Here is a 26,870-nt window from a genome sequence, read left to right as displayed (position 1 = left end):
GGAGCCAGGTACTTCTTTCAGTGTCAGTACACCATTTGGTCTGCTCAGCTTTGACATGAAACTCACCCAAGTACTATTGTGTTTCTTATTAACCATGAAAGAGCTGACTGCTTTGGAGAAGAGCTGCCCTGTTGGATGCCCCATTGCTCACCTCTCTAGGTGGCCATGACAAGTGACACTGAATATTCTCTGATGGCAGGGTGTGCTGCTGTGCTCCTGAGTGGACTGCAGTGCCTGTGGATGCCATCATCGGTATTGTCCTGTGCTGCTGGCTCTCACAGCACAGTATTTGGTGAAGCTGATGACAGATACCAAGCTTAGATTCTGCTTCACTGCAGAGCTTGCAGTGGGAATGAAAGGTTAATGTGGTGGAACAACAGATTATTATATAGCAGAGGGAAGTGACATTTTCAGATGATGTGAAGCCTGGAGCTAGCTCCAGGAGTGCTGTGGTCAGTGCCCACCTATTAAATGTAGAAGTGCTGTGGTATCCCAGAGAGCCATGCCTGATTTTTCTCTGCTCTGGATGCAGAGTAGTTCAATGAACTTTCTCTGATATACTCTAAATGAGAGAGGGATTCACAGACTGACCCTTTGATTTACAATGAAAGGCATTCAGAAAAGATAGGCGGTGTGGGATGAAACGCCTCTTGACAGGGAACTACATTCAGAAGGGAAATTGTTCTATGAGAGCTCTTAAGTGCAGACACTTAACTTCCAAAATATATATTTCTGGTGAGAGGTAGATATCTGTCTCCATTTAACTGCTCCCCTGAAGTCAGACCACAGCCATTTGGCTGTGGAGTAGTTGCCCCAGAAAGGCCATAAACCTTTATTGCTTGGGGATCTTTGAAATTGGACTGGTCACACCATGGCATCCAACACTAATGGGAGCATTGTGCCTCAGGCAACATGCACCATGTATGACTCAGGAATGAACCTGCCCTCCTGAGGTGTGGGACAGGGTGCAATTTGTTCTTTCCTGCCTCCAATTTCTGCAGCTTTTCTGGATCTATTATAATCAGAGACCTGGATATATATACCACTGTATTCTGTGTCTCTTCTTTTTTGATATAGTTTGAACTTGTTTACGTATTTATCGCTTGCCAACCTCTCATTCCTGACTCTATTCTTCCCCCCTACTCTTAGGAAATAATAAATGCTGATTTTCTACTGCATCAGTGCCCAAGCAGCCACTTAAATGCTTGTAGCAATATCTACTTGGGGTAGTTGAGGAAGAGGTGAGGATGGAACAGTTGTGAATAGCGGGCTGCAGGTGGGGAGAAGGCCTTTCAAGCCACCCCTCAGTGATGGCCAGGTGGGAAGATGGCCTTATCCACATTCCTGCTGCTGACCTTGCTGAAGTTACCCTGACACTGCTGTTGCAATTTGAAGGGAGATAGATGCAGGCCCAGACTGTAGACACCTTGTCTTGATCAGTTTTCACATAGAAGTTTTTTTCCAGGGACATTTTAACCAAAAATAGCAGGTGTTTGTTTTGTTGTTGTTGCCTACAAACTCCATAAAGCATCTCATGTTCAATTTATGTGTATTTTACTAATTTAAAAGCAAACAAAAGGTGCACTCATAAACCCTAATGTAGATGATCAGATCTTTAGCTGACAGTTTCTCATGGTTTTCCAGGAACATGTAGCTCTAAAGTCATTGAATTGTTTGAGTTGGAAGGGACTCTTAAAGGCCATCCAGCTCCTCTGCAATAAACAGGGACACCTACAGCTTGATCAAATGCTTGGTGCCTCATCCATCATGGCCTTTAGTGTCTTCAGGGATGGGACATCCAACCACCTCTCTGGGCAGCCTGTGCCAGTGCCTCACCATCCTTATTGTAAAGAACTTCTTTCTTATATCCAATCTAACTCTCTCCTCTATTAGTTTGAAATAATTTCCCCTTGTCCTATCACAACAGACCCTACTAAAGAGTCTGTCCATTTTTTTCTTACAAACCTTCCTTTATACCTGCTTATTGCATCTGTGACAGTAGCCAGCCCCTGCTGTTATTGCAAGAGGAACATTTCCCCATATCTCAGGCTCTTCAGATCACAGCTTGATCTGCTAGGTTACACTGCTAATTGAAGGTGAGTGCTTCAGTGTACATTAGTCAAACCTTGTAGTTAATATGGCAGATCATTTTTTTTGTAGCTGTGCACAAAATTGAATGGCTTTGTTTCTTTTGTTCGCTGCTATCCCTGCGACCAGCTACGAAGGACTGCTGAGTTAATTGTGTAATCTAGCAGGACTCAGTGGCTGGGCTTTAACTTCACCACACCTAAAGCATTTGTGTTGGTCTGCTTCTTTTCCTTCTGCTTTCTTCTTTCTGTGCACTCGTTCTACATCTATGTTAAGCCACGTGGAGATACTGAAAGATACTACAGGCCCAAATGTTTGTGAGAACCTCAGACTGTGCAATGAGCTGTGGTCACAGACATCAGGTGGAGATTGTATTATGGGAATAACCTTCTGCTCTGGTGCCAACAGCTGCATGCTTCGTGCCCAGCACACCACACACAGCCAGTGGTGTGCCCACTCCTGGAGCAAGGGCTGGGGTGGGCTCTGGCCTTGGAAATGTTGAGGTTTGTTAGTTGTTTGTTAGTTTGATTTTCTTTCAAAAGTGTTCTCTTTCACTGTTAACGAGAAGGATGGAAAGTTGAAATGAGTTTAGGTCTGCACTAAGTCTTCTAATGGAATTGCGGTTCATCCAACTGTTTGCTTTACTTTTGTCCCAGGCTGCAACACTTCAGGCTTTGTATACTTTGCAACCTTCTTCCCACTGTCTATCAATGTCTCCAAGTACCATGCAGATACTATTTAAGGCAAGAAGTCCCTGTGCCTTTTGGAACCATTACCTCCTCTTCCTCATATGAGGAAAAGAAGGCTTCCAGGGACAATCTGAGCAATGTAATCATTGCACAGGGATGGATCCTGTGCTGGGGCCAGGAGCGGGCTGCAGCCTGCAGTGCACAGCTCTTTGCAGTGACCATGACAATATTTCTCAGCCACTACAGTTTCAACTATTTTTGCTTCAAAAATTAGCATCAGGCCAATAAGTGGAAACAATAGGATTTCTTTCTGAAGCAGTCCACCAGAACATGGTACATATCTACTAAACCTCGCCTTTCCTGCATTATTTGCTTGGCTCTTTTGAGTCTTCCCAGATGAGGGGCAGCCAGAGCTTTGCTTTCCTCCCAGGCTTCAGCTGAGCACTGGCAGTCAGAAAGCTGCACAAGACAGGCAGAGCAGGCAGGACAAAAAGTGCTTTTTGGGTCTCAGCCTTTTCTGCTTCATTACCATGAAAAGCCTGCAAGTGAATATCCATTCATTTGTATTCAACCTGGTCAGTCTGCTTCCAGACCTCCTTTCTTTTCTGCCGCTGACAGGACTTTAGGAGGAAGTGCCTGGGCAGTGACAGTTTGTGTGTCATGGTACCTTTCTATATAAACTTGATTTTTATCTTGTAATGAATCAAGCCACAGGAGTCCAGTCTGGGAAAAAGAAGTGTCCTGAGGAAGCAAGCTGAAGCTGGAAAGTTTTTCAGTCCATTTGGAATTAAGAATACATTACAACATGCTTTTTCGGTCCACATCAGACCCCTGTTTTCTCACAAGGTAGTTGGGGTATGAAAAGGGTTATGCATTATTTATTAGTGTGCCTCTGTCACACATAATGAGGGCTATAAAGTATGTAAGAGTTTATAATTGGCTATCTGCAAGAAGTAATCCTAAGGGGGCTGTGTAAGGATCAAATAAATTATGCTTCATTAAAGTAGTTATGCCAAGGATATTAGAAAATTGTTTTTAGTTGGAGGAAAAAAAAAAAGAGAAGCAGAAAAAGAGAAAAACTCATTACCAGACCCACTTCTGTCAAAGCTTTTACATTTTGAGGCAACATTTCAGTTCTTCTCTTTAAAATTCCTGATGTGTTCAAGATGCCAAAGAAGCAGTTGCCAAGATACTCGTACAAATAATGTGTAAATGGGGTTTATCTAAATTGTTTCATTAATAAACTTTAGTAAAGTCTCCCATGCAGTTAAACAGGGATCCCAATTCCCCACTATCCGCTGTTGGCACATCAGCTTTCAGAAATGAAACTTTTATCTTCTCTTCTCAGGGGAATGTGAATGCCTGACCCCCCTTTCCTGAATCTAATTATTGTTCTGATAATTCAGAACAAGAATTCAGTGGCAGTAGAATACAAAGAAAAAGGATGAACAGCTGGACCTAGAAGCTGTGATGGTCTCGTTTTAAAATGAACATTTACATTTCAGAAAAGATATGATAAAAGTGATCTCCATGTTTCTGACTAACAGCTCTTCTGATCCTTCTTTAGATAATCTGTGGTACAGCAAAGTTACCCCTGGAGTACAAAAGTTGGACAAGGAGAAGTCTGGTCAGATCCTAGAGGGAGGGAATATCACCGCTTTTAAAGCAGTTACTGGGGATTATCCCAGTTCTAAGCAGAAAGTCAAGGAAGGTCAGAGATACAATATACCTGGTTTTGAACCATTTCTAACATTTCCCACCTGTAAATATACACAGCTAAAGACTGTGGGTAAAACTTTGGCTCCACTGAACTCAGTGGCAAAATTCACATGGATTTCATGGAAGCCAGGTTTCCCCCGCTAGATCTACATGAATAGGAAAAGCTATAAGGCTGGGACTGGAAGGTCATGTGCATTTTTGCATGCTATATAGCAGTACTTTGAGTTGTCTAAAAATATACCCCATAGCCCTTGTGGGGTCATAGCTACCCCATCCCTTGTCCAAGCCATTATGTGAACTCATGGAATTCATGGGTAACATTTTTTTTTTTCATGAAAAGAGTTCATTTTGATAGTGCCTTTTTGCATTTAGCATTACCTGTCTAACACTCTAGAACACAACAAGAAGTAGCATGTAAATATATGGCTTGAGTTGAAGGGATCAGGGAAGGCTCTAAAGATGATACTGTTGATGACATTTTCCAGCAGGCTCCTGTTGCATGAAAAGCATAGAAATGAGGAGCCAAGTGCAAGAAGCACAAGTGAGGAAGAGATTGCAGCTGAGCTTCTGTAACCAGACTGGACAGCCTGCACACCAAAACGATAACCCTAGTTCCACTCTCGGACTACTTGCTGAATGCACAACTCTGTTGAACAACTTTGCCTTTGAAACACGTGCAGGTGGTTTTATTTTCATCAAAGCAAACACAGCGCTGTTAACAAGGTCAGCTATTTCAGATCTGGAATATAAATGGCCAACAAGAAGCTGAATGTACTGCATGCTCAGCCAGCTTTGAACAAGGAATGGAGATAACAGTTACTACATGAGGAAAAAAAAAAGACTTCTCCTCCTTACAGGTTCTATCAATAGCCTAGGTGCCATAATTCATTTCTTCGGCAGCCATCTAGCATTCATCTCCTAACTTCGTCATTTTCTCTTTATATCTGTTTTGCATACATTCTCCCTCAATCTCTGTAGGAGGTCCAACTAATGCTACTATTGCTACTTAGCACTACTAAGTCCAAATAAAAATGCATGCTTGTATCTAGCAATTGCATGTTCCAGTCCCCAAGTATTAATCCATTAAGCCAATGATCTTGTAAATTGGAGCAGAAATATTAAGTGCTGGGGATGGCAGCCCAGCACTGATAGACTTTTATCAAGGACAGGCTTTATAGCAAAGATGTACTTGAAGAGTCTTTTGCTAATCATAAGTATCATTTCTGAAAAGTTTGTAGGAAGAGAGAATAGTAATGAGCTCTAAGAGCCAAACAGTTCATTTTAAGGTTTTGCAAGTTAGTGCTACCACCGCTGTCCAGGTCTTCATTTAGCTTGATTTAGCTCTCTTTTTCACTTTTCTTCGCTTAACACAATAAGTTTGATTTGTTATTTGGTTGGTCTGGTTGTATTCTGGCGATGCTTTTAACTTTTTGAAGGTAAAATTCAGGAAAATAAATTTTACTCAGCAGCCACATAATTACTTATCTGGATAGAGAAGGTTATATGGAATGGGCAGTTCTAGCAGAAAAAACTGGTGGAGAGAATACAAGGGGAAGTTTTCCCAGGTAACGTAAGTCTTCATATGCATACAAAGGTGCTTCAAGGGGTAAGAAAATAATCTTCTCCTTGAGCCCTGGTAGGAGCTTAGCTAACTCTGTGATTTGAGAAGTGAACTTTAATTGCCATAAGATTTAGGTTAGACAACACAAAAAAAGCTTCTCTTAAAGACACAGAAACACAAGAATAAGTTTTCTTAGAAGAGGATTAGATCTCCACTGTGAGAGGCTTTAAGAAGTGATTAAATAGATGTATGTTTCAGAAGGTACAAGCTCAGTTTGTCTTGACTTTAGGCAAAAGGATGACAGACTCACAAGGTTGTAGGGGTTGGAAGGGACCTCCAGAGATCATGGAGTCCAACCCCCTGCCACAGCAGCTCCCTAGCCCAGGTTGCACAGGTAGGCGTCCAGGCGGGTCTGGAACGTCTCCAGAGAAGGAGACTCCACCACCTCTCTGTGCAGCTGTGCCACTGCTCCGTCACTGCACTGGGAAGAAGATGGATGGATAGGACAGCTTCATCATGGGATGCTTCCGTCTCAAGTTTCCAAGTTTTCTGTGTCTACATATGCTCTGTGCATGAATGATTTTTTTAAATGATACAGGAGAAAGAAAGCAAAAGACACTCAACTTGAAGAGCTGGAGGGTGCACCAACATTACTATGCTGCATTGTGATAACTCACAGGTGTGAAAGGGAGAAGAGGATTTCAGGAGGTCAGCTGTTGAGCTCATTGTGGGAGAATCAAACCTGGTTAGAGTAGAAAGATGATAAGTTTGGGATTCTGATAAGGTTGGCCATATGGATTCTCTCTGAAGAAAGTAAGTGGCAGTGCCAAGTGTTTCTGAGCTGCAGATGTGCAATTCATTTGCAAAAAACTACAGCTCCTCTCCAAAATTATGATTTATCACACCTTGTAGCAAACTGAAAAATGGGACCTCTCTGAGGGAAATTGACTTGATAGAGTACCTTTTCCTCAGGAAATTGGGTCAGTTACTGAGCTTGAGTGCCTTTGGAAAGGAAGCATAGGAATTTCTATATTTTTCACTTGTTCAATGTATCACATATATATATGTATACACCTATATATATATATATTCACCCCTTTATTGGGTATGTTGTATGAAACAAACTTCAGAGCTTGTAAAGGTCATGCAAAACAAACAAATGATGTGATAGTATGAAAACAGGCATTCTGAGTGCCACACATTGGAGCTTGGCACAACGTGCCACGTAAAGAGGAACTTTGTCATTTCTCATACTGAAAACAAACTAGCTGAGAATGGGGCTATAGTTGTGTTGAGTTTAACTGAGGAAGCCATACGAATAATTTCACTCACTGTCTGTTATTGTTTAGCCTGGACGTTGTTTATTTTAATTTCACAGTACAATTTCCGCACAAAGGCAAATTGCACTGAGTGTGTTTATGTTCTTGCACACATAAATTCATGATCTTGACTGTATGCTAGTCTATGTGGAGTTGTGCAAAGTGACACTGTCCTGTACGATGTCCGAGTCACCAAACAAGGGAAAAATTGATATGATGGATGGAGCACTTGCTGGATTAGAAGTTGTCTGGATGGTTGCTCTCACAGAGTTGTGGTTCCTCAGTGTTTAACTTGAGACTGGTGATGAGAGGCGTTCCTCAGGGATCAGTGTTGAGATCAGAGCTATTTAACATCTTTGTAGGCAACATGGACAGTGAGAAGGAGAGCACCCTCAGCTAGTTTGCAGACAACACCAAGCTGAGTGGTGCAGTTGACATGCTAGAGGGAAGGGTTGCCATCCAGGGGGTCCTTGACAGGCTTGAAAGGTGGGCCCATGCCAACCTCATAAAGTTCAACAAGGCTAAGTGCAAGGTCCTGGCCCTGGGGCAGGGCAATCCTAAGCACAGATACAGGTTGGATGGATAATGGCTTGAGAGCAGCCCTGAGGACAAGGATTTTGGGGTCTTGGTTGATGAAAGACTCAACATGAGCTGGCAGTGTGAGCTTGCAGCCCAGAAGGCCAACGGTATCCTGGTTTGCATCAAGAAGTGTGACCAGCAGATTGAGGGGGGTGATTTTGCCTCTCTACTCTGCTCTTGTGAGAACCCATCAGGAGTATTGTGCCCAGTTATGGGGCCCTCAACACAAGAAGGACATGGAGAAGTTGGAGTGGGTCCAGAAGAGGGCAACAAAGATAATCAGAGGGCTGGAGCACCTCCCCAGCAAGGAAAGGCTGAAAGAGCTGGGGCTCTTCAGCATAGAGAAGGCTTTGGGGGAGCCTTATAGCAACCTTCCAGTACCTGAGGGGGGCCTACAGGAAAACTGGGGAGGGACTTTTTATAAGGGCATGTAGTGACAGGAAAAGGAGAAATCGTTTTATACTGGAAGAGGGTGGATTTAGGCTAGATATCAGAAAGAAATTCTTTACTGTGAGAGTGGTGAAACAGTGGAGCAGATTGCCCAGTGAAGTCATGGAAGTTCCCACCCTGAAGGTGTTCAAGGCTTTGAGCAACACATTCTAGTGGGAGGTGTCCCTGCCTATAGCAGGGGAGTTGGAACTAGGTGATCTTAAAGGTCCCTTCCAAACCAAACCTGATCCTATCTGCAACTATTGCTACTCTGCAAGTTTAAAAAAGCTGCTAAAAAGTGTTGCATCTACTGTATCATGCAGTAAATTAAACTATCCCATCCTTCACCAGTTCCCAAGTATTTCATCACACTCCTACTGTCTATGACATATCCACTTGAGAGCTCTAAGCTTTAGAAATATATGCTTGATGGCTATGGACCTGTGTCCCAACCAAGCTGGTGTGTATGTTTTTAAATAGTAGAGGGAGGATTAAGCCTATGAATCATCAGTAAGAACAGTATAGAGGGAAAAATTATTCTCAGCTGTGTTTGGTGCCTACCACTGACTTTACAGAATTATAGTAGTTTATCTTTCTAAATTCATTTTCTGGAGAAGGGGGTTTCCAAACTCCTTTGATTTTTGAGGCCTTGCAGTTTGTCCAGTAGCAGTGCAGAACCATTCAATTATTTTTACTAGGTATAGATTGCTTCACTGCTTGTACAAACTTGCTTGAAAGTACAGCATGGTTTGCCAGGGGATCTGCAATCAATGCAGGAATCAATTTTTCCTCTTTATGGAAAAAAATGCTGTTTTTGAGGTCTTGACTATGGCAGAGATGTTACTAAGATGCGCAGTAGTTGATCTTCCAGTTTGTGGACAGCTCAACTGAGGTAAAATAAACTAAAAGATAAGCAACAGAAGTCCTCAAGATTGACACGGTGGAGGCCTGGTATGTAGCATTCCCCTCCTGGATATATACTTAGCATCAGTTCCATTTCATTTTGGGGACCTGCCATCAAAGTAGTGGAATTATCTGGGTAGATTTGTTGCTTTATCCAGCATCTACAAACTATTATTTTTCACAGATTATTGCCCTAATAGAAATGGAAAAACAATTTTGTGTGATTTAGCCCATTTCTTTGTTTCCAAATGCCAGGAAAATCTATAGACAACATCACTGTGATGATGATCAGGAGAGCTGGGCTGGATTTCTGCTTCAGGCTTTTCCTTTGCACTTACAAACAATTCTAGTCTACCAAGTTTGTATTGAACAGATGTGGCAATGCCTACCCATTTACCCATTTTGTCCACTTAGGCATCTTCACTGACACAGAATACATTTCCTTAGTTCTCTCCTCATGGTCCTCCATGAGATCAGTTCGTGATCTGGGAAATCCTTAGAGCCTGGCACAAACATTTTGTCTGGTTTGTCCAGTTGCTATCAGAATTAACGTTAATGAAAAGGAATATACCTTAACAACTATGACTACGTGCAGAATTCTGTAGCTTGAGAAGATAGTTATTAAAGCACTTTTTATCAATTATATTAGGCATCCTTGTGTTTCCAATAGAGTGATTTCTATTTAAATACACTATGTCATATGCCATATGCTGCTCTAGACTCTGAACTGTCAAGTCTTTGATTCTGAGCCACATAAGGATGGGATGAGCACACAGATGGATTGTCACATCAAGAAGTCTGATGGCATGTGATAACTATCAGGCTATTTTTTTTCCTCATAATATACAAGCACTGATCATGGCTTGCCAAACAGAATGGGCTGACAGTCAAACTTCAGAGCGTTCTCTGGAGTTCTTCAAGTGTTTCAGTTCCACTCTGCCTGGTTCACTCTGCCAGTTCACAGGTCACATCTTTTCCAGAACAAGAGATGTCAATCATTGTATTTCTTTGAGACAAATTCTGTGATAAATGGTGCAGAGACTCACCAAAGGCAGTCCTGTGTAGTATATATTGGTGGTAGCAGTTGAGACAGGTGAGGGCCATTTTGAAGCAACAACTTGTTTCCACAGCAATAATTTCCTTTTAAGGTACAGCATAGAGATTTACACTCAAGAGCAAGACATCTTTTTCTTTTAATCTTCTCCTCTAACTTTCAGGTCACTTTCCATAAAGGAAGGAAGGGTTTATGACAGGAATTGAGGTATTTGCATCTTCAGAGCAGAATGAGAACAGAAAAGTAGAAGATAAAGTACAAAATAAAGCATAGGTAACTTGAGACAGGATTTAATTATGGATTCATAGTTTTTGAAGGTGTTTACAATACAGATGTTTTCCCCTCAGGTAGATTTCCAAGCTTACATTAAGATCTATAGATCAGTACAGTGAAATTCATTAGATGCTACATCTAGATGCTTTGTGCTATTAGAGATACCATGAAAACTTCTGCTTGGGCTTGCAGGCGTGACAGAGGACTCGGGAGAGCCTTACACTTCTCTGGACAGGCAGCTGGAGGCTAAGTGAGATGCTGAACAGTGCTTGAACTGAGAGAAGAGACTGTGTTTAGACAACCTAATCCCAGTCAGTGTCAGTATTGCTGGTGGAGCGCAGTTCAGTGGCTGACCTAATTTGAGATGCCCTCTGCTATCCTGCCAGGCCAGAGGGGCCAGTCTTTCCCAGCTGGCTCTGTATCATGTCTTTCAGTTTCATGTGAATATATTTGCTGTCTTAGAGTTATGTAGACTTATATGTGTTCCAGACAACAACCAATTTGTATGTATTCTTTGGGCTATGAAATATAACTTCTTAGACTCCTTCCACTGCTCATACTAATAAGGGCCTAAATTAATGTGCTCATGCAGAGACGTCTCTATAGGTTTAATATATGCCATATGTGAAACTAGCTCCCTGCTGAAATGTCTGTAGAGTTCTACACACACATGATTTGAGCCTGACTGCCCTAAGCTGAAGTGCCTGGAAGATGGAAAAACAGATTTCTAGAAGTCTTGGAAGTAGCTGAGGATATCAGGAGACATATAGTTCAACCTTCTGTTTACAGCAGGACAAACCTTTGATAGTGACTGTGATAATCACTTTCTTACCTCCTCTTTGTCAAACACAAGCAGCTAAGTCTGGCCTTATCCAAACTGCTTAGTGCTGTGCCTTGTAAGTAAACACTGGGGAGTTCATGATATCCCCTCATTTACCTCATCCTTGGAGACATGAGTAGCACACATTAAATGAAGCCCAAAGGAGAACACCTGCTAGAATCTCTCATCTAAATTTCCACATCCAACACTCACTGATAAGGAGAAATAGCTATGGTGAAAGCCATTTTAATTTTCACTTTTCCCAATTTGAATCTTGGTTTCTCATCAGAAAGGATGCCCTACTTGGTACCAAATATTTGCATCTTCGTTGTCTGAGAGAATGAAGAGAGAGACTGTGTGATGTGATTGTAATGGCATCACCCTGGAGCCCCTGCTTCAGTGGATATTCATTCCCTCATCTGCTGGTGTGGGCTCTGGACAGCCTCCACTATCAGTCAGGGGTCTATCTTAGCCTGACTAAATCATAACCAGTAAAAATAAAACTTGCACAAACAGCTGACTGTTTTCTCAGATCTCTCTAAATCTCTGTGCTTCTGAATAGTGCTGTGCAATAAATACTAATGAAGGAGTTTCTAGTGAAATATCCAGCAGATGTTGCAATTCCACTAGTTCTCAAAAATCATATTACTCCTCCTACTGCATACATAAAGTAGGATTAAACTCTTGGGTATTCTATTATCTAGTGCCAACCCAAGCAGACTGTGGAATATGTTTACTGCTGCAAGAAGTACTTCAGGGGGTGATTTTCAGTGGTTGGATGTGGTGGGAGCTGCACCAGCAATGATTTTGAAGGGCTTTGATTATGGGGCTGGATCTTTCCCTTCTATGGCAGCAGCTGTCACTGCCCTGCCTGTTGTGCTTTTATCAAATGACTCTAATTCACTTCTGTTTATTAGCAACTCTATGATTTCTTCATTCTTCTCACTTCCCCATTTCTTTTCAATTTCTTCTGTTTCCAGTCACCATTTTCTGACACCTCTGCTACTCAGTGCTACTCAGAGCATCTCTGGGTGAAGATTTTCCCCTCCAAGCCTGAAGCACCTCTAATAACGAGCTCACTGCCTGTGATCAGCTAGGTGCTGCCCTCATTTAGTGCCACAGCTCTTTGCTGTGCTGTATGCTGGAAGCTGGCATGCATTCATAGTGCTCTGTTCTCTGTGATTTTTGGTGTTGTACTTATCTTTCATGATGTTTTGCATCCAGGGTCTCGCAAGCATCTTGCTATGGCTAAATCTGTGTCTAAAACACCTTGACCTTGAGTGAAGCCCTTAAACCAATTTGCCCTTTCCCATCCCATGAGCCTTGGGAGGAGGACTGGAAGTCCAGGGCAACATAAATGCCATCTCCATCAGCATACCCCTTTCCTCACCATTCTCTGTGCTTGTGATGCCTGTCTGCACACCCAGATGATTAACTCCCTCATTGAATTCCTTCACATTGCATGCACTTGTACCCTCTGCAGTTGTTGCTTAGTTGCAGCTCCTGAAGTCTTCTCTGAGCGAGGACCTCAAAAGCTACTTCTTCTAAGTAACTTAAATCACAATTTTTAACCTATTCATTTTAAACCCTATTGTTTGTTGCCTGAGGTACATCTCAAAGCAGCAGATAGTCTTCATGTGCCAGCTCACTTTCACTCTCATACTGGGGGCTCACTCTTCTAGCAGGTAAATGCTTTAAAACCTTTACAGTGAGGAGAGTTTTTAAGTCACAAAATCCAGAGAGTCAAAGTCTGTGTCTCATCAAAAAATTGGTTTTGTTTTGCTTGTAGATATTACTGAACCTTCAAGTGACAGATGGGAATGTGAAAACTTCTTATCATCCTTGAAGGTTCAGAGTAGCTAATAGAGCAAAAATGTGAAAGGAAAAATCATCATCGAAATGGTCTTGAAAGGGATGACTTCCAAATTATTGTCTGTCAGCTTCTCCAGATGGCCTGAATATCTGTCAGATCTGAGCAGCACTCATTAGAGATGCCTAGGAAAAAAAGTTCCTTTCTGTTCAGGTCCAAAATTGAAAGAGGAAAAAATAGAAGAGAGGAGGAGAGAAAGGACAAATGTATTTTAAAGATGAATTTTCCAGCTAGAAAGATGCTGCTCGAAAGGCGCAAAAGGTTCTGTTTTTATTTTCTCTCAGCTGTACACGGATCGTGCTTTTACATTTCTAGGAATGAATCCTCTGTGGGTTTCCACAGTATTTCTGGGCTTCTTCCTGAGGGAAAAGCATTGAAGGAGCTCACAGTCAGGTGGAGTCTCCAGCTGCTGGCCATGGTGCAGGCAGTCCCTCATAATGGGGATGTACAAAGAGGAAAACAGCTTCCAGTGCCCATCTAGAAAGCACTGTCAGCTCTTAAAGAGGCCATAATCAAGGAAAATCATCATTGGTTCTGTTCCCATTTGAAATTGCATTTTCTAGCCACAAGACTTGGAGGCTAGGTCTGAAGCTAAGTGCCCCATTTACTGCCATCAAGACCTCTTTCTATTGATCAAACTGAGGGGTTTTCTCTTCAGATTTATCTGAATTCTGTGCAAGGGAGAAGGAAGGACACTAGGGAAGGTTTAGCTTTATTTAACAGACTTTTGGGGATGCAGTGAGCAAATGGGCTGGAAACAGAACAGAAATGTGGCAAGTAGGAATTGGGCACACTGTGGCTTCAAGAAGCTATGAACAAGGGAAAGATCTGAGCCTGTAAAGCAGGATTTGCAAGCTATGGACAGCTAGGAGAGTTACAGACAATTCATTTAAGGTGTGTTGCCTACAAGAGTTATGGAGGCACATCGCCTCTTAGAGTGGAGGTTCCCATCGAAGCCAGAGGAGCAGCTTGAGAGCTGTCACTTCAGTTCTTGTGCACTGGCTTTTCCCCATCACTTGTTGGCCTTTCTGAGTGCAGTGATGTAGACAAATCTGGTTAATGTCTCCTGTTTTATTAATCCTTCTGTACTTATTGTTTGAGAATTGCTGTTCCTGAGGTTATTAATAGTGGTTGATATTTTACCTCTTGGAACAAACTGATTGCTACATGCCACAAATCATGTCTTTATCACTTCAAAGATGAAGCCTTGATCTGTGCCAAACCACTAATGTAATTACTGTCCCTTTCCTGCCACCCTCTGCTCAGCAGTATCAGCCATATGCATAATTGCCACATGCAATTATTTTCAATCACACTTCCAGACAAACAAGATTGTCTTTCAGATGCTAAGTGTTACTAAAGCATGATCATGCATTATTCCCACATCAGGAGTGACAGGTGGGGCAGTCTGGGGAGGACAAGGATCACTTTGGGCAGTTTTCTATTGAAACATCCACTGCCTGGTTTGTAGTCTCAGAGCTCTTAGTACTTGGGGACTCTATTCATTTAAGGTCAGTGCGGTCAATCAGGAGGGTTCTCACACCCAAAGGGAAAGTCACACCAGTTGCCATAGGGCAGAGCATTCACTCAGTGTTTTTAAAAGCTACAATGTTATGCGTTGTGAGAATCTGGACAGCTCCTGTTTTAGCATATAGGCTGATTTTAGCTCACGGTTTGAAGATATCCAGCTCCTTTCATGAACTGTACAAAGAACCAAAATGGGTTAAATCTTGGAGCTAAGCACTCAATTCCAGCTCTGCACTGCTGAGATTGGCTGTGTTTAAGTCAACAGCAATGTTTCACAGATCCTCAGGGCCTGCACAATGTTAAAAAGCTCTTTTCCTTCCTGAATATAAAAAATACCACACCAAAACAAAACAAAAAAAACAACAAACAAAAAGTGAGAGAGCACATGATGCAGCATCCCAAACAGCATCCAAGTGCCACCTCCACTGCCTCCTGGCCTCATCCCCATCCAACTGGCACTTCTGAGCTGCAGCCCCTTTGGTGAAGCTGCCATTTAGGGACCTGCTTATTTCCCTCTCCTTTGTCTTACTTTAATCGACTGCAGTGGATAATGAAAGATGATAGATGACGGTAATTACAGCACAGTGGCTTTTTTTCCCCCCTTTCTTATGGAATGCTCTAGGCATCCTAAGCATTTTAAGCAGCTGTGGAGATGGGTGTGGTATTCTGGGTAGCATAGCTGGCTAAATTAATTAACATAGGGCAGGCCAGGGTGTGACTTGTGAGCCAAACCAGTCACCTCTCTCTACTGAAGCAGCAAAATTAGCTTAATGATTTCCGCTGAGTTTGTGGCCCTTGTATTTAACTTAGACATTTAAATGGAGGTTGCAGCTGTTCCACAGAATCTGTGGTCTCTGATTAAACAGATTGGCTGTAAGCACATGTATGGATTATTAGAGATAATAGCATGCAGTCTTCTTGCTTTCCCAGGGTCTGATCCACACATTTAGTTGCTTACAAACATGAGTGGATTGACTGGAAGGGGCTGCAGGGGCTGAAGGGCTTTTATCCAAGTCTTATTAATGTTATGGGCTTTTGGCACACTCCACACTTGTATGACATAAAATAAGGGAGTTGAAATGCCACTTTCCAGATTTGCTGCCCATTTAGACTGTGCCTGTGGTGGTACCAGTGTTGTTGCAGTCACGTAGAATGTTACTGAAAGCAGCGGGACAGATCTGCACCATTGTATGCACACAGGCATGCAGCTTTCTGAGCTAGTCTGCCTGGATTTTACTGCTGGCACCATGGGATGTTACTGTCCCTGAAGGTTTTCAAGAGCCATGCAGATGTGGTACTGAGGTACGTGGTTAGTAGGCATGGTGGAGATCTGTTGATGTTGGACTTAATGACCTTAGTAGTCTTTTCCAACCTTAATGATTCTGTAATTCCATGATTCTGTGTCACAGACAGCATGGGGCTGCCACTGTCCTTCAGCTGTCTTTCCTGTCCAGGTGCTCACTCCCTCTTCCCCAGCCTTTCTTATCATTAGTAGTGAATTTCCTTCTTGCCCTGTAGGTCCTTCCCACTCCTAGCACATCAGCCATGCTGTAATTGCTTTGCAGTGCCCTTCTTGCTCTAGCATTTCATGTGAGAATCAGTTACATATTTCTGCAAGAATCTTAATCTGTCTTTAACAGTTTTGAGTCTATATTTGTTATAAGAGGCCCAAGTTCTCTTGTGTGAGAAACATCCTTCAAGAGAACTTAATGAGAAGGCACTCTCATTTACATGGATCCTACTAGCTTCTGTCAGCTCTGCAGCCCTGGGGAAAGAAATCAGCTGATACTATGGAAGCTGGTAGTGAGGAGACTTGAAGCAACCACATCTAGGTCAGGCTAAGTCCTGAAAAGTCTAGCATTCATGTGACCTTAATTGCTTCTCTGCCTTTTTAGCTACTGAGTGAATGCTCCACCTGAGAGAGGCTGCCTCAATTATTTATTTTCTATTATGCCATGTAAGGATGGAGAGACGAACAGGCAGTGTCTGCTCAACAAGGAAAAGAACTAGAGCAGCAAGAAGATCTAAGGAGTGAACACTGGGCCCTAAACAGGGGCAGGTGTGCTTAGAGGGGCTGCTGTTCATAACTTACAGCTAGGGTGCTAAGAGCATCAAAACATCTGGAGAAAGATGAGATACAGTTTCTTTGCATCTTTAAGCAAGTCGAGAAAATAATGAAGTGATTTCTGTATCTTGTGGGTGTGTCAGGAATAGGAAAAATTGAGGTATCGTGAGGATAGAGGCTGTGGAAATGCGCAGCCAACTTTCTTGGGACCTCTGCCTTTTCATCCCTCCAAGTGCCATGTGTACCCAACCTGTTATTTATGTAGTGATTTGTTTCCAGACTCGTAAGGAAGATCTGAGAGAAAGGAGGTAAAATTAAATGATTTAGAACACATCTAAATATCCTCTCTTGGATGCCCTCGTAAAAAAAAAAAAAGAGTTTTGACAGCCACACCTGCTTTTGGGCAGCTGCTGTCATGACAGCTGAGAATGCAATATGATAAAGATGCCATTTCTACAAAATAATCGTGGCCCATTGGTTGATTCCCAGTAAGATCTTGTGAAAGGGCTTGCTTAGCTCAAGCATGTCTGTTTTGGACAGTGTGAGGACTGGAGAAAGCAAAGCATGCTGTGAATGTTAAGCCAAACATAATTACATGTAGAATGGCTCAAGAGCTCTGTTGTTGTTTTTTTTTTTGCTGAAATTATATGAGGAAAATGTTCAGTATGTACCTGTGGTATGAATTGATCAGGTGACATGAAATCACTCTTCCTTGTCTTTTGAAGGGGTGAAAAACAAAAGAAAATGACAAGGGATTAGCTCAACCATCAGTTTACTTTCTCCTCGTGGAACCATGATAGACCCAGGTTGATTGTTGTTTTAATTAATCAGAAGCAATCAGCTTGTAAATGCTGCGATTAACACAGCTTCTGTTTAACCCCACGTTGAGCTTTCCAAGCAGCGCATGTAGCAGTTCTGCAGAGTCAAAGGGGAGTTTAAAAGCTCTTGGGTAGCAGCTCTAAAAGCTGCGGCTGGCATCTGGTGCTGAGCCACCCCAGCTACCTCCAACACACTGAGCAGCTGGAAAACCACAAAGCAGAATGCAGCAGTACAAAATCAAATTATTTCCTACTGTTCTCAGGATAAAAATTGTTGTTTTTTAAATCTGAGATTCCTCAGTGGCAGCTTGACTTCTAGCCTGTGTTGAAGCTAATGGAAATTGCTTGTGTCAACTTCTCTCTCTTCTCTCTGTAGGTTTGTTGATTGGCTCCGGTTGTGCTCTCTATCCTCTTGGATGGGACAGTGAGGAAGTCAGACAAACCTGTGGCAACCTTTCCAACCAGTTTGAATTGGGTAAGCTGTCATCAGAATGTTTTGGTTGTATTATACTCTTCTGTCCACTGTCCATGAAAGCTAATGAAGATCTGAGTGCAGGTTTGGAGGAGCAATTTCATATTGTGTGTTCCTGATTTAGTGCTAAGGCAGAGGACTTCAGATTGGTTTCCAGAAAATATTTTCCAGCAGAACATTATAAAAAGTAATGAAGAAATATACATATATTTATATTTAAAGCATTAGATGTAGTAGTCTTGTAATATGTGAGTGAACACTCCAAGAGGTCTTGACAAGGTAGGCAAAGGCATCATGTCACAAGCTGGGGCAATCCACAATAAGAGCAGTTAGCAGTCTTTGAAATCTGATATGCTTATGGTCTTTTAATCCAAGCCTGGGAGTATGGTTTTGGTTATACGTTACTCAAGGCCGCACCTTCAGTACTGTTTTCAGTTTTGAGCCCCTCACTACAAGAGAAACAGCGAGGCCCTGGAGTGCCTCCAGAGAAGGGCGACCAAGCTGATAAGAGGTCTGGAGCACAGGCCTTATGAGGAATGTCTGAGGGAGCTGGGATTGTTCAGTCTGAAGAAGAGGAGGCTCAGGGGAGAGCTTATTGCTCTTTATAACTACCTGAATGGACGCCGTAGTGAGCTGGGGGTCAGTCTCTTCCCTCTTGTAACTAGTGATAGGATGAGAGGGAATGGCTTCAAGTTGCGCCAGGGGTGATTCAGACTGGGCATAAGGAAATGCTTCTTCTCCAAAAGAGTGGTCAGTTGTTGGAATAGGCTGCCCAGGGAGGTAGTGGAGTCACCAACCCAGAAGATATTCAAGGAACATTTAGACACTGTGTTGAGGAACATGGTTTAGTGAGAACTGTTGGAGATAGGTGAATGGTTGGACTGGATGATCTTGTAGGTCTTTTCCAACCTTGTTGATTCTGTGATGATTCTACGACATACAACCTTGGGAAGATGATAAACAACACTTGTTCCCTGTGACTGCCTTTTCACAAACAAGCAACTAGTTATGTCTGTGCTAACACTAAACGAGAGCCAAAAGGGCTGTGAAGCTAGACTCACAACCACACAGTACAGGGTGAACCTAGAGAAACTGTCAGGGTGATAGAGAACAGAAGCCAGAAGGGAGCTAGTGTGGATGATCAGGATCTGATGTTTGAATGAATGTGCAGGTCCTTGTTAAACTGGAAGGATGCTCTCCTACTCTGCAAGTGCCCTCTGGTCCTGTATCACTTGAGAAAGAATGGGATCTGCAATCTTCCTGAGAAGCAGGAGAGACTGAGCATCCCAGGTCTCTGCATGCTGAGCTTCAGCTCCCAAGAAGACATTCACACAGCTTCCCATTCCCAGACACTGTGAACTAAGCTTTATGGCTGCTGTTAGAAACTTTCCATAGCTGTGTGTGTGTGTCTCATAGAAACCTGGCAGTAATCTCAGTGAAAAGAACAGTGGACATATGTCACAGATGTTTCTTCCACCTAAGGGAAGTTGTCTGAGCTCATGGTTGGAACCAGATGTTTTTTAAGGTTCCTTACAACCCATAACATTCTATGATTTGCAGATTAATGGAGATCAAAAGATAAAAAGTTGTACAGAATAGCATCAAAGCATCAGCATTATTGCTTTGGAAGAGATGTTCCATGTCATCCTCCCTTACACCATTCCTGTGGTGTACTGAAGTGCATTTGCTCTGGAATGGGACCAGAAATTCTCATTACCAACATCAGCGCCTATCTCTGCCACTGCCACTGATGACATTACCAGCAGCCACTAATGGTGTCATCCAGGGGATGTCTAGTGTGCTCTAGAAGCTTTACCTTGTTATTCTGAACATTAATATCCGTCTGTGCTATTAGTATTAAATTTTCTTTCAATTAAGTATAAAATGTTCCTGCAATCTTTTTTTTTTTTTGCACATCATACTTGAAAAATATGAACGTGATAGCTATGAGAACACAAACATCTAGTTAACTAGCAGAAGAATAATATTCCAAAGATTCCTGAATTGATGGGTGTCTCAGTGGATACAGCAGAAGACCGGGAAGACAGCAGCTGTTGCAAGGAATAGTTGAGTTTGTCATTGGTCTGTCCTATCTAGAAGCCTGGATCACTCCTTTGCCAGCCCATTTGGCTGCTCATGGGTGCACACTGATGCCAAGGATGAAATGGCATGAAACTGGTGTGGCAAAGAGGAACACTGTGGTAATGGGATGGCAGTTGGACTAGATGATCTTAGTGGTCTTTTCCAACCTTATTGATTCCATGATTCTGTCAAACTGTGGCCTTAAATATAGTTGTGCTTACAGTCAGAGAAGTCTTGAAAGACCATCTTCAACATCTGATTTAATGATGAATTATTTTAATAAATTGAGCCATTTCTCCATTTAAGACAGTGAAGGAATCCACTTGAAAGATTTCAGCTTTCCTTCCTGGTATGCATAAGGATCGTTAACAGGGGACATACTATATTAACTGTGAAGATGTGTACTCTTATTGTATTTTCTGGACCCGGGCAGGGCATATGTTTTGCATGTCTAGACTTGATGGCTGTGCAGGTCTTGCTGATCTTCAGAAATCTTGTGTTAATGTATTAATTAACAGATTATAATGAGATCTGAAACCTGATGTAGTAATTGCCACTGAAGTATTTCTTCTCCATATAGACTGGAAGTGAATTTAAAAGTATGTCTTGGATTTTTTTAAGTTAATGTCAGTGCCTGGTTGATGCTGTTACCAGCGTCATTCGTTAATGACCACGCTGCTCATCTCATTTGATATATATCTCTTCATTGGTGATAACCCAAACCCTCTAGTCTTTTCTGCATCATTAGAGTCTAGTTTACTCATTATAGCCCACAGAACAAAAATGATGCTTCAAAGACTTAATCTCACCCAGTCTCAAGATAAATTTTAGCAATTATTGCTTTCATTTGAATATTTAATTTGATTAAGCTGCAATGATATGCTTTCTATTCCTGAGTCTGTGAAACGAGTTGCCTCAAGAACAACACGTACACACACTGCATTCAAAATCTACCCCTGAGAAAGATGAGCTGCCACGAGCCCTGGGCTAGTTTGCTGGTGGGGTAAATGGTGGCAATGGGAGTGCTGGTCTTGTTCTTCCTGCTGCTGTGTGTGCTAGCAAGGATGGCAACGGAAGCCTCATTTGGTGCATGTGTTCACTGTCAAAGGAGAGAATGTTCAAAGGGATGCTAGCAGATCAGGATATAGTGGGCCATGGAGAACATGTGCTTTAGTAGCAGAGCCTCAAAGCTCACCAGGTTTGACCACAGAGCCGGCAGAGGTCAGCAACCAGTCAGATTTTCTGGGGACCTGCAAAATGAAAAGAACCTTGGTACTGGAGGTAGAAAAAAATAAGCCAGGAGCTGCATTTACATCATAAGAGAATGAGAAGGACAAGAGGAAGGTGCAGAGAAGGGACTGCAAGAACTCACTTGAGAAACTAAAATGTAATGCTAAGCAGAAATGCTTCAAAATTAGCTATTAAATGAAAATGGCTGAACAAAACAAGACAAAAAACCTCTGTAACATGCTCATAACTAGATAGAAGAAATAAATAGCAATGCTAAGAATCCATAAGAAGCCTAATCGTTATGGGTGTGCTAGATAAGAAGTGATTCTCCATGTCTTCAGGCACTCTGAAAAGGCTTTAGACTAATAGGCTTTCTAAATAGTGGTGAGATAGCCCGGATTTTGAAGAGGGGACTCCCTTCCTCTGTACCCATCACACACACACATTTTTGTGTCTATTCCAAGGAAATACTTTAAAAGGCTGCAGGAGAAATAACCATGATTTTCATGTACGTGTAAGTGAATTAGGATAGTCTCTTCTAGAAAACCTGAGCTGACATTGTGACATACCCAGTGGTTTGCTGCTCTCTTTAACACTAGATATTTATGTGATTTTTTTGAAGTGAACTGTGTCCAAATAGTTTGCTTAAACAAATGTGCATTTAATTGGTCTAATTTTTTTGTTAAAATGAAAGTGTTTGTGCAATTTGGTCACTACAAAGGGAAGTCATTCTTCAGTTGAAGATACCCTGCCAAGGACAACCCCATGTGTTGATTAAATTGCATTCAATAGATGAACTGTTTTGCTAATGAGGAGAGGAGTCACCTCTGTAAATAGCCAGACTGGCACACATGTAAAAGGACCTGCTGTCTGCTCATTGCCAGCTATCTGTTTATGCCATGATGAAAAGAACACAGTGATAAACTAGGACTTAGACCAGTGATCCCTGGTAAACTTTGTTGCAGCAAGGTTGTTGTCGTATTTCCTCATCTCTGTTATGATTCCCAACTCCCTGCCATCTGGTGGGACCTGTATGGAGGCACTGCAGCCCTTTCCATACTATGGCACCCCAGCTAAGATCATGGATGGAGCTGAGTTCCCACCAAAACATCAAGCTATGAGCCAGAGAATTCTTCTGCTTCTGTTTTTAGGGTGGAAACTCCTAGAAGGATGGCAATGTTAATAAATAAGGGTGAGAGGAAAAAGATGGTTATATTTTAAACCCTTAGAATTGTTTGTCAAGTGACTGAGTGGAAGTCTTCTGTCTAATTATCATTGTCTTAGGTAGAGACTGGACTTATAAATTAGCAGTGCACATGCTACCTTGACTGCCTTTCTCTTTTACCAAACATTTGAGAAACAATCACAGTCATAATCTCCTGTCACCATGCAAGCTGTTACTGTTCTACTGCATTATTTACACCCTGGACTCACCCCGTGAGCCCATCCAGGACAGCACTGTAGTGTCATGTCATCCTCAGCAATAAACAGCCACTGACCAAAGGGTGTGAATCTGAGTCAGATCTACACACTCCTGTGGTCTGCAAAAGCAACTTGCAGGCAATTTCCTCAAAGCAAGTAGCTTTATAACTATATCTTGTAGCACACATTCAATTTTGCTGAGCTTGATATTCTAATACCCTCTTTTGTTTTCATTTCAAACTGTACCACACAAGAGTAATAGCTCAAGAAAATACTTCTTTTTAAGCAGGATATTCATTAAAGAGAGGGAAGCAGCATTAAAGTGAGAGTCTGCATTAAAGTGAAGTCTGCACCAGTTACATGCAAAAGAATCTACATTTTGCAAAACTCCTACTTTGATAAGAAGCCTTCCAAACTTATATATATATATATATTTTTTTTTTTTTTTAAGAAAATATTGATGTATATATGTGGATTTACATTAGAATTGGGGTTGAATGTCTAAACGCAACAAGAGACAATTTCAGGCCATCATTTCCCTAGATGCTCATGCAGAGGTTGCTTAGTTGTTGCATGCTCAACTTTGTTGTGATGGGTGTGGTGATAGCTAAATCCCACAGAAAGTGTCAGAGAGGATAGGACATGTTCAGCTTAATTCACAAAATCAAGCCTTGGTTGGCATCTGGTAAGACAGCAACATGTGAGAAATACCCAAATGCCCAAACAGCAAAATGCTTATCTAGAGTGAGATTCACTTGCTTAAACGTTGATGACTCATGCCATTTTAGGTGCCTTAGGAAATTTCATCTCACCTCCAACTGCCACTCCCCTACCACCAGAGGTATGAAATGATATTAACCTGAAAGAATGAAGATACTGCATTTAAGAGAAACCAACACATTTCAGTTCAACTGTATGGGGGAAAAAAAAAAAGTAGTCTTCCTTTGAGGATATGTGCTGCTTGGCAGCCAGGGCTGAGCCTTTATTTTTGATATCTTAACTCTTTTTATGAGATGTTACATTTTATGTTGTTTATGTCCTGCCATAGACCTGTTTTATTCTCTTCTGGGTGATCATTTGTGCTAAGGAAGATCCTATGAGGAAGGCTTGGTGTTTGCTGTGCAAACTACCTTTAGGGCTTATCTCTGAGTTTCATGATGATTTCTTTGCTAATAAAGTTGATGAAAATCACAGACCTGGCAGTAAGGGCTCGCAGGACTCAGGTGTGGCTGTAGGCACGCCGTACCCTGCCTACCTGCCCAGCAGCTGCTGCCGCAGCCTGCTTGACGTGCTTTCTGTGCTTGTTTGAGTTCACGCCATCACTCTGAGGCTGGGAACATCTCCTTCCCTCTTTCTTCTTTAAAGTCCCACTAGATTTTCTCTTGTTTCATGTCCTCCAGCTGTCATGCTGATCATCACGCATAGGGATGTCTGATGCAGCAGCAGCCAAAGCAACCCAAGCAGATGTCTGCAAACATGCACCTTCGTTTGCCCTCCAATGTTTTGAGCTGCTCGGAAAGAGTTCCCCTGGTCTACGTGTCTGCCTGGAAAGCAACTTCACAAGCTGGCTCCCATCCTGAGCTTAATGAATTATCCTCAGAAGATCTCAGAAGCTACTCTGCAGAGAGAGATTTGTTTCCAAAGATTATTATTATTAAGGTTCCCCTCTGCTATTTTTAAAGGACTTGGAAATATCTTCAAGACAACCGTTGCCTTGATGATTACTTTTGCTGTACAAATATCTGAGTAAATGATCTTGAAAAGCAAACAGTGCAGTTACTAAAACAACAACATAAAACAAACAAAAAAAAACCTCTCACAGAAAGCAGTGAACATTAAAACAAGCCTTGTCAACTAGTTAATTGGCCTTAGGTGGCATCATCTCAGCATCTGGCTGAACGTTGACATACAGTGCCAAAACTATCAAGGAAAGTGTTTTTAGGGGAGGACAATTTATTAGAATCCTATTAAAGGCAAAGGCTTTATAGCTCTATTTTTATGAGCAATCTTTCTGAGAAAGCTGGTTGCTTTGCTCACAGATTCCCTCACGCAGCTCGGAGATTTGACTGGGGCTGAGCACAGTTTTTATAAGCATGCCTGAGCTGCAGCTGCTGAGCTCTCAGATAAATGAATGAGTCAGCCTTTGCGCTAGTAAAGAAAGTGTTTTGTCAAGAAACATTTCTTCTTCAGTGCTAACTAGATATCTTTCATTCTTATTTCTTTGTAAGACTTCTGTGACTATATCAAGGATCGCATAAATCCTGTCCAACCTGCCTTTGCTGCCAGAGTTAGGTCATGCAAGAAGCCTTTGGAGTCTTTGGAGGCAAGCAGAAACAACCAGAAGGGGACTCAGACCACCTGGGAGCAAATATCTTCTGCTCCTTGTTACTAGAAAAGGGCATCTGAACTTGCTATTTGGGATCCCTTCATAACTAAAGGGATTAAAACTAGGTGCTGCTACATCAGAGTCCACCCAGTGTACTTCACATGACTACCTTAAGATGAAATGCGTAACAATTTTTAAGTGAGTTTTTCTCCCCATTGTCTCCAGAGGCAGTCTGGGGAACTAATCCAGTATGGATTTCTGTGCTGTGGATGACCAAGAAGAGGTGAAATTAATTTTTATTTCATGCAGCAAGCAAGCTTCGTGCTGACTTCTTCCAGCAATCTGGGAGGGCTCTTGTTTAGAAGTACATGATAAATCTGCTCTAGGGATTTTGAGCACTGTGATTGTCACAAGGTATTTCATAGAATCGTAGAGTCGTTAAGGTTGGAAAAGACCTCTGAGATCATCCAGTCCAATCGTCCACCTTTTTCTCCTTTACTGTTTCACAGTAAATCCTTGCAGCAAATTTAAGATTTGATTAAACAAAATTAAGCAATCCTTCAAAGAAAGGAGGATTTTGTCATGGGAGTGTCTGCAAACAGCAGATCTGAACAAGTTAAAAGGTGTTGCTTCTTTTGCCACTTTTTACATTTCTGAACTTTATGAGGTTGCCCAGAGGAGCTGTGGGCGCCCCATCCCTGGAGGCATTCAAGGCCAGGTTGGATGTGGCCCTGGCAGCCTGAGCTGCTGGGTGGCACTGCCCACAGCAATGGGTTGGTGATGGGCTTTAAGGTCCCTTCCAACACAAACCATTCTATAACTCTTATGACTCTACGTCAAACCAAAATACTCTTGCAATCGATTTGACCAATTATAATTAAGCAAAATAGCTTTATCTCTGCATGTGTAAGAAATCATATATTTTTTAAGAGACCTTCGGTAAATCCTATCCATGCAGTAGACAGAAAGAAACCACCTTCACCGAACTGATCAGTGCTTATTATGCTGTTTGTTCAGCTGCAGTTTTACCTTACATAGCATACATCCTTTGTTTCACAAAACTACTTTAATCCTTTCTGGATGCATTCCAAGTTTTGACTTCTTTCTCTGCTTTTGTAGGTGATTTCAAATGATGCTTTTTCATTGTGTAGCTGTCAAGAAAAAAATAATTCTTCAGCTATTTAATCTATTTTGGCTTTGTTTCAAAATAATTGTGCCTTCTTATTAATTAGTTGATTATCTTTTATATTCAGTAGCTTTCATATCTCTAAATCCCTATATATCCCTTAAAATCACATTTCTTGGTCTCTTCTTTGATTACATTTTTCCAACACCCCGATTGATTACAGGAATTCACATTCCCCTGTAGTACATGAGTCTCATCTGAAGCTGTTAATTAAGAGTTCTTGCACAAGTTTTTGCAAGCAGCAATTGTATCTTTTATTTTTGAAGGTATATCATTTGTATTCTTCAGTCTGGGTAGATCTGAAACCCTTTTTCCTTCATCTAAGGCTATACTTAGGATTAACTGTTTAGAGTCTGCCAAATACTGGCAGGCTGCAAGCTCAAGATATACTTAACATTAACAGTAAATAAGGTGCAAATATTTAAGATACTAAGTCTT

The 26,870-nt window shown here is 41.9% G+C and overlaps 2 protein-coding genes across 2 annotated transcripts in view; one reads left to right on the top strand and one right to left on the bottom strand.

Moving 5' to 3' along the window:
- Positions 1-26,870, top strand: part of LHFPL6 (LHFPL tetraspan subfamily member 6) — a 137,671-nt gene that overhangs the window by 104,411 nt on the left and 6,390 nt on the right. Inside the window, exon 3 of the mRNA XM_065730308.1 lies at positions 18,091-18,189. Coding sequence (XP_065586380.1) covers positions 18,091-18,189 — 99 coding nt within the window. The remainder of the gene's footprint in view (positions 1-18,090; positions 18,190-26,870) is intronic.
- Positions 1,001-26,870, bottom strand: part of NHLRC3 (NHL repeat containing 3) — a 181,247-nt gene continuing 155,377 nt past the window's right edge. Inside the window, exon 8 of the mRNA XM_065730300.1 lies at positions 1,001-1,012. The gene's annotated coding sequence lies outside the window, so the exon portion shown is untranslated. The remainder of the gene's footprint in view (positions 1,013-26,870) is intronic.

This window comes from Cyrtonyx montezumae, unplaced genomic scaffold (assembly GCF_038088225.1).
Source record: "Cyrtonyx montezumae isolate F1298 unplaced genomic scaffold, pur_monq_1.0 scaffold_12, whole genome shotgun sequence".
Taxonomy (NCBI): domain Eukaryota; kingdom Metazoa; phylum Chordata; class Aves; order Galliformes; family Odontophoridae; genus Cyrtonyx; species Cyrtonyx montezumae.
The sequence above is the reverse complement of the archived record's forward strand: the minus strand, read 5'-3'. Positions and strand labels throughout refer to the sequence as shown.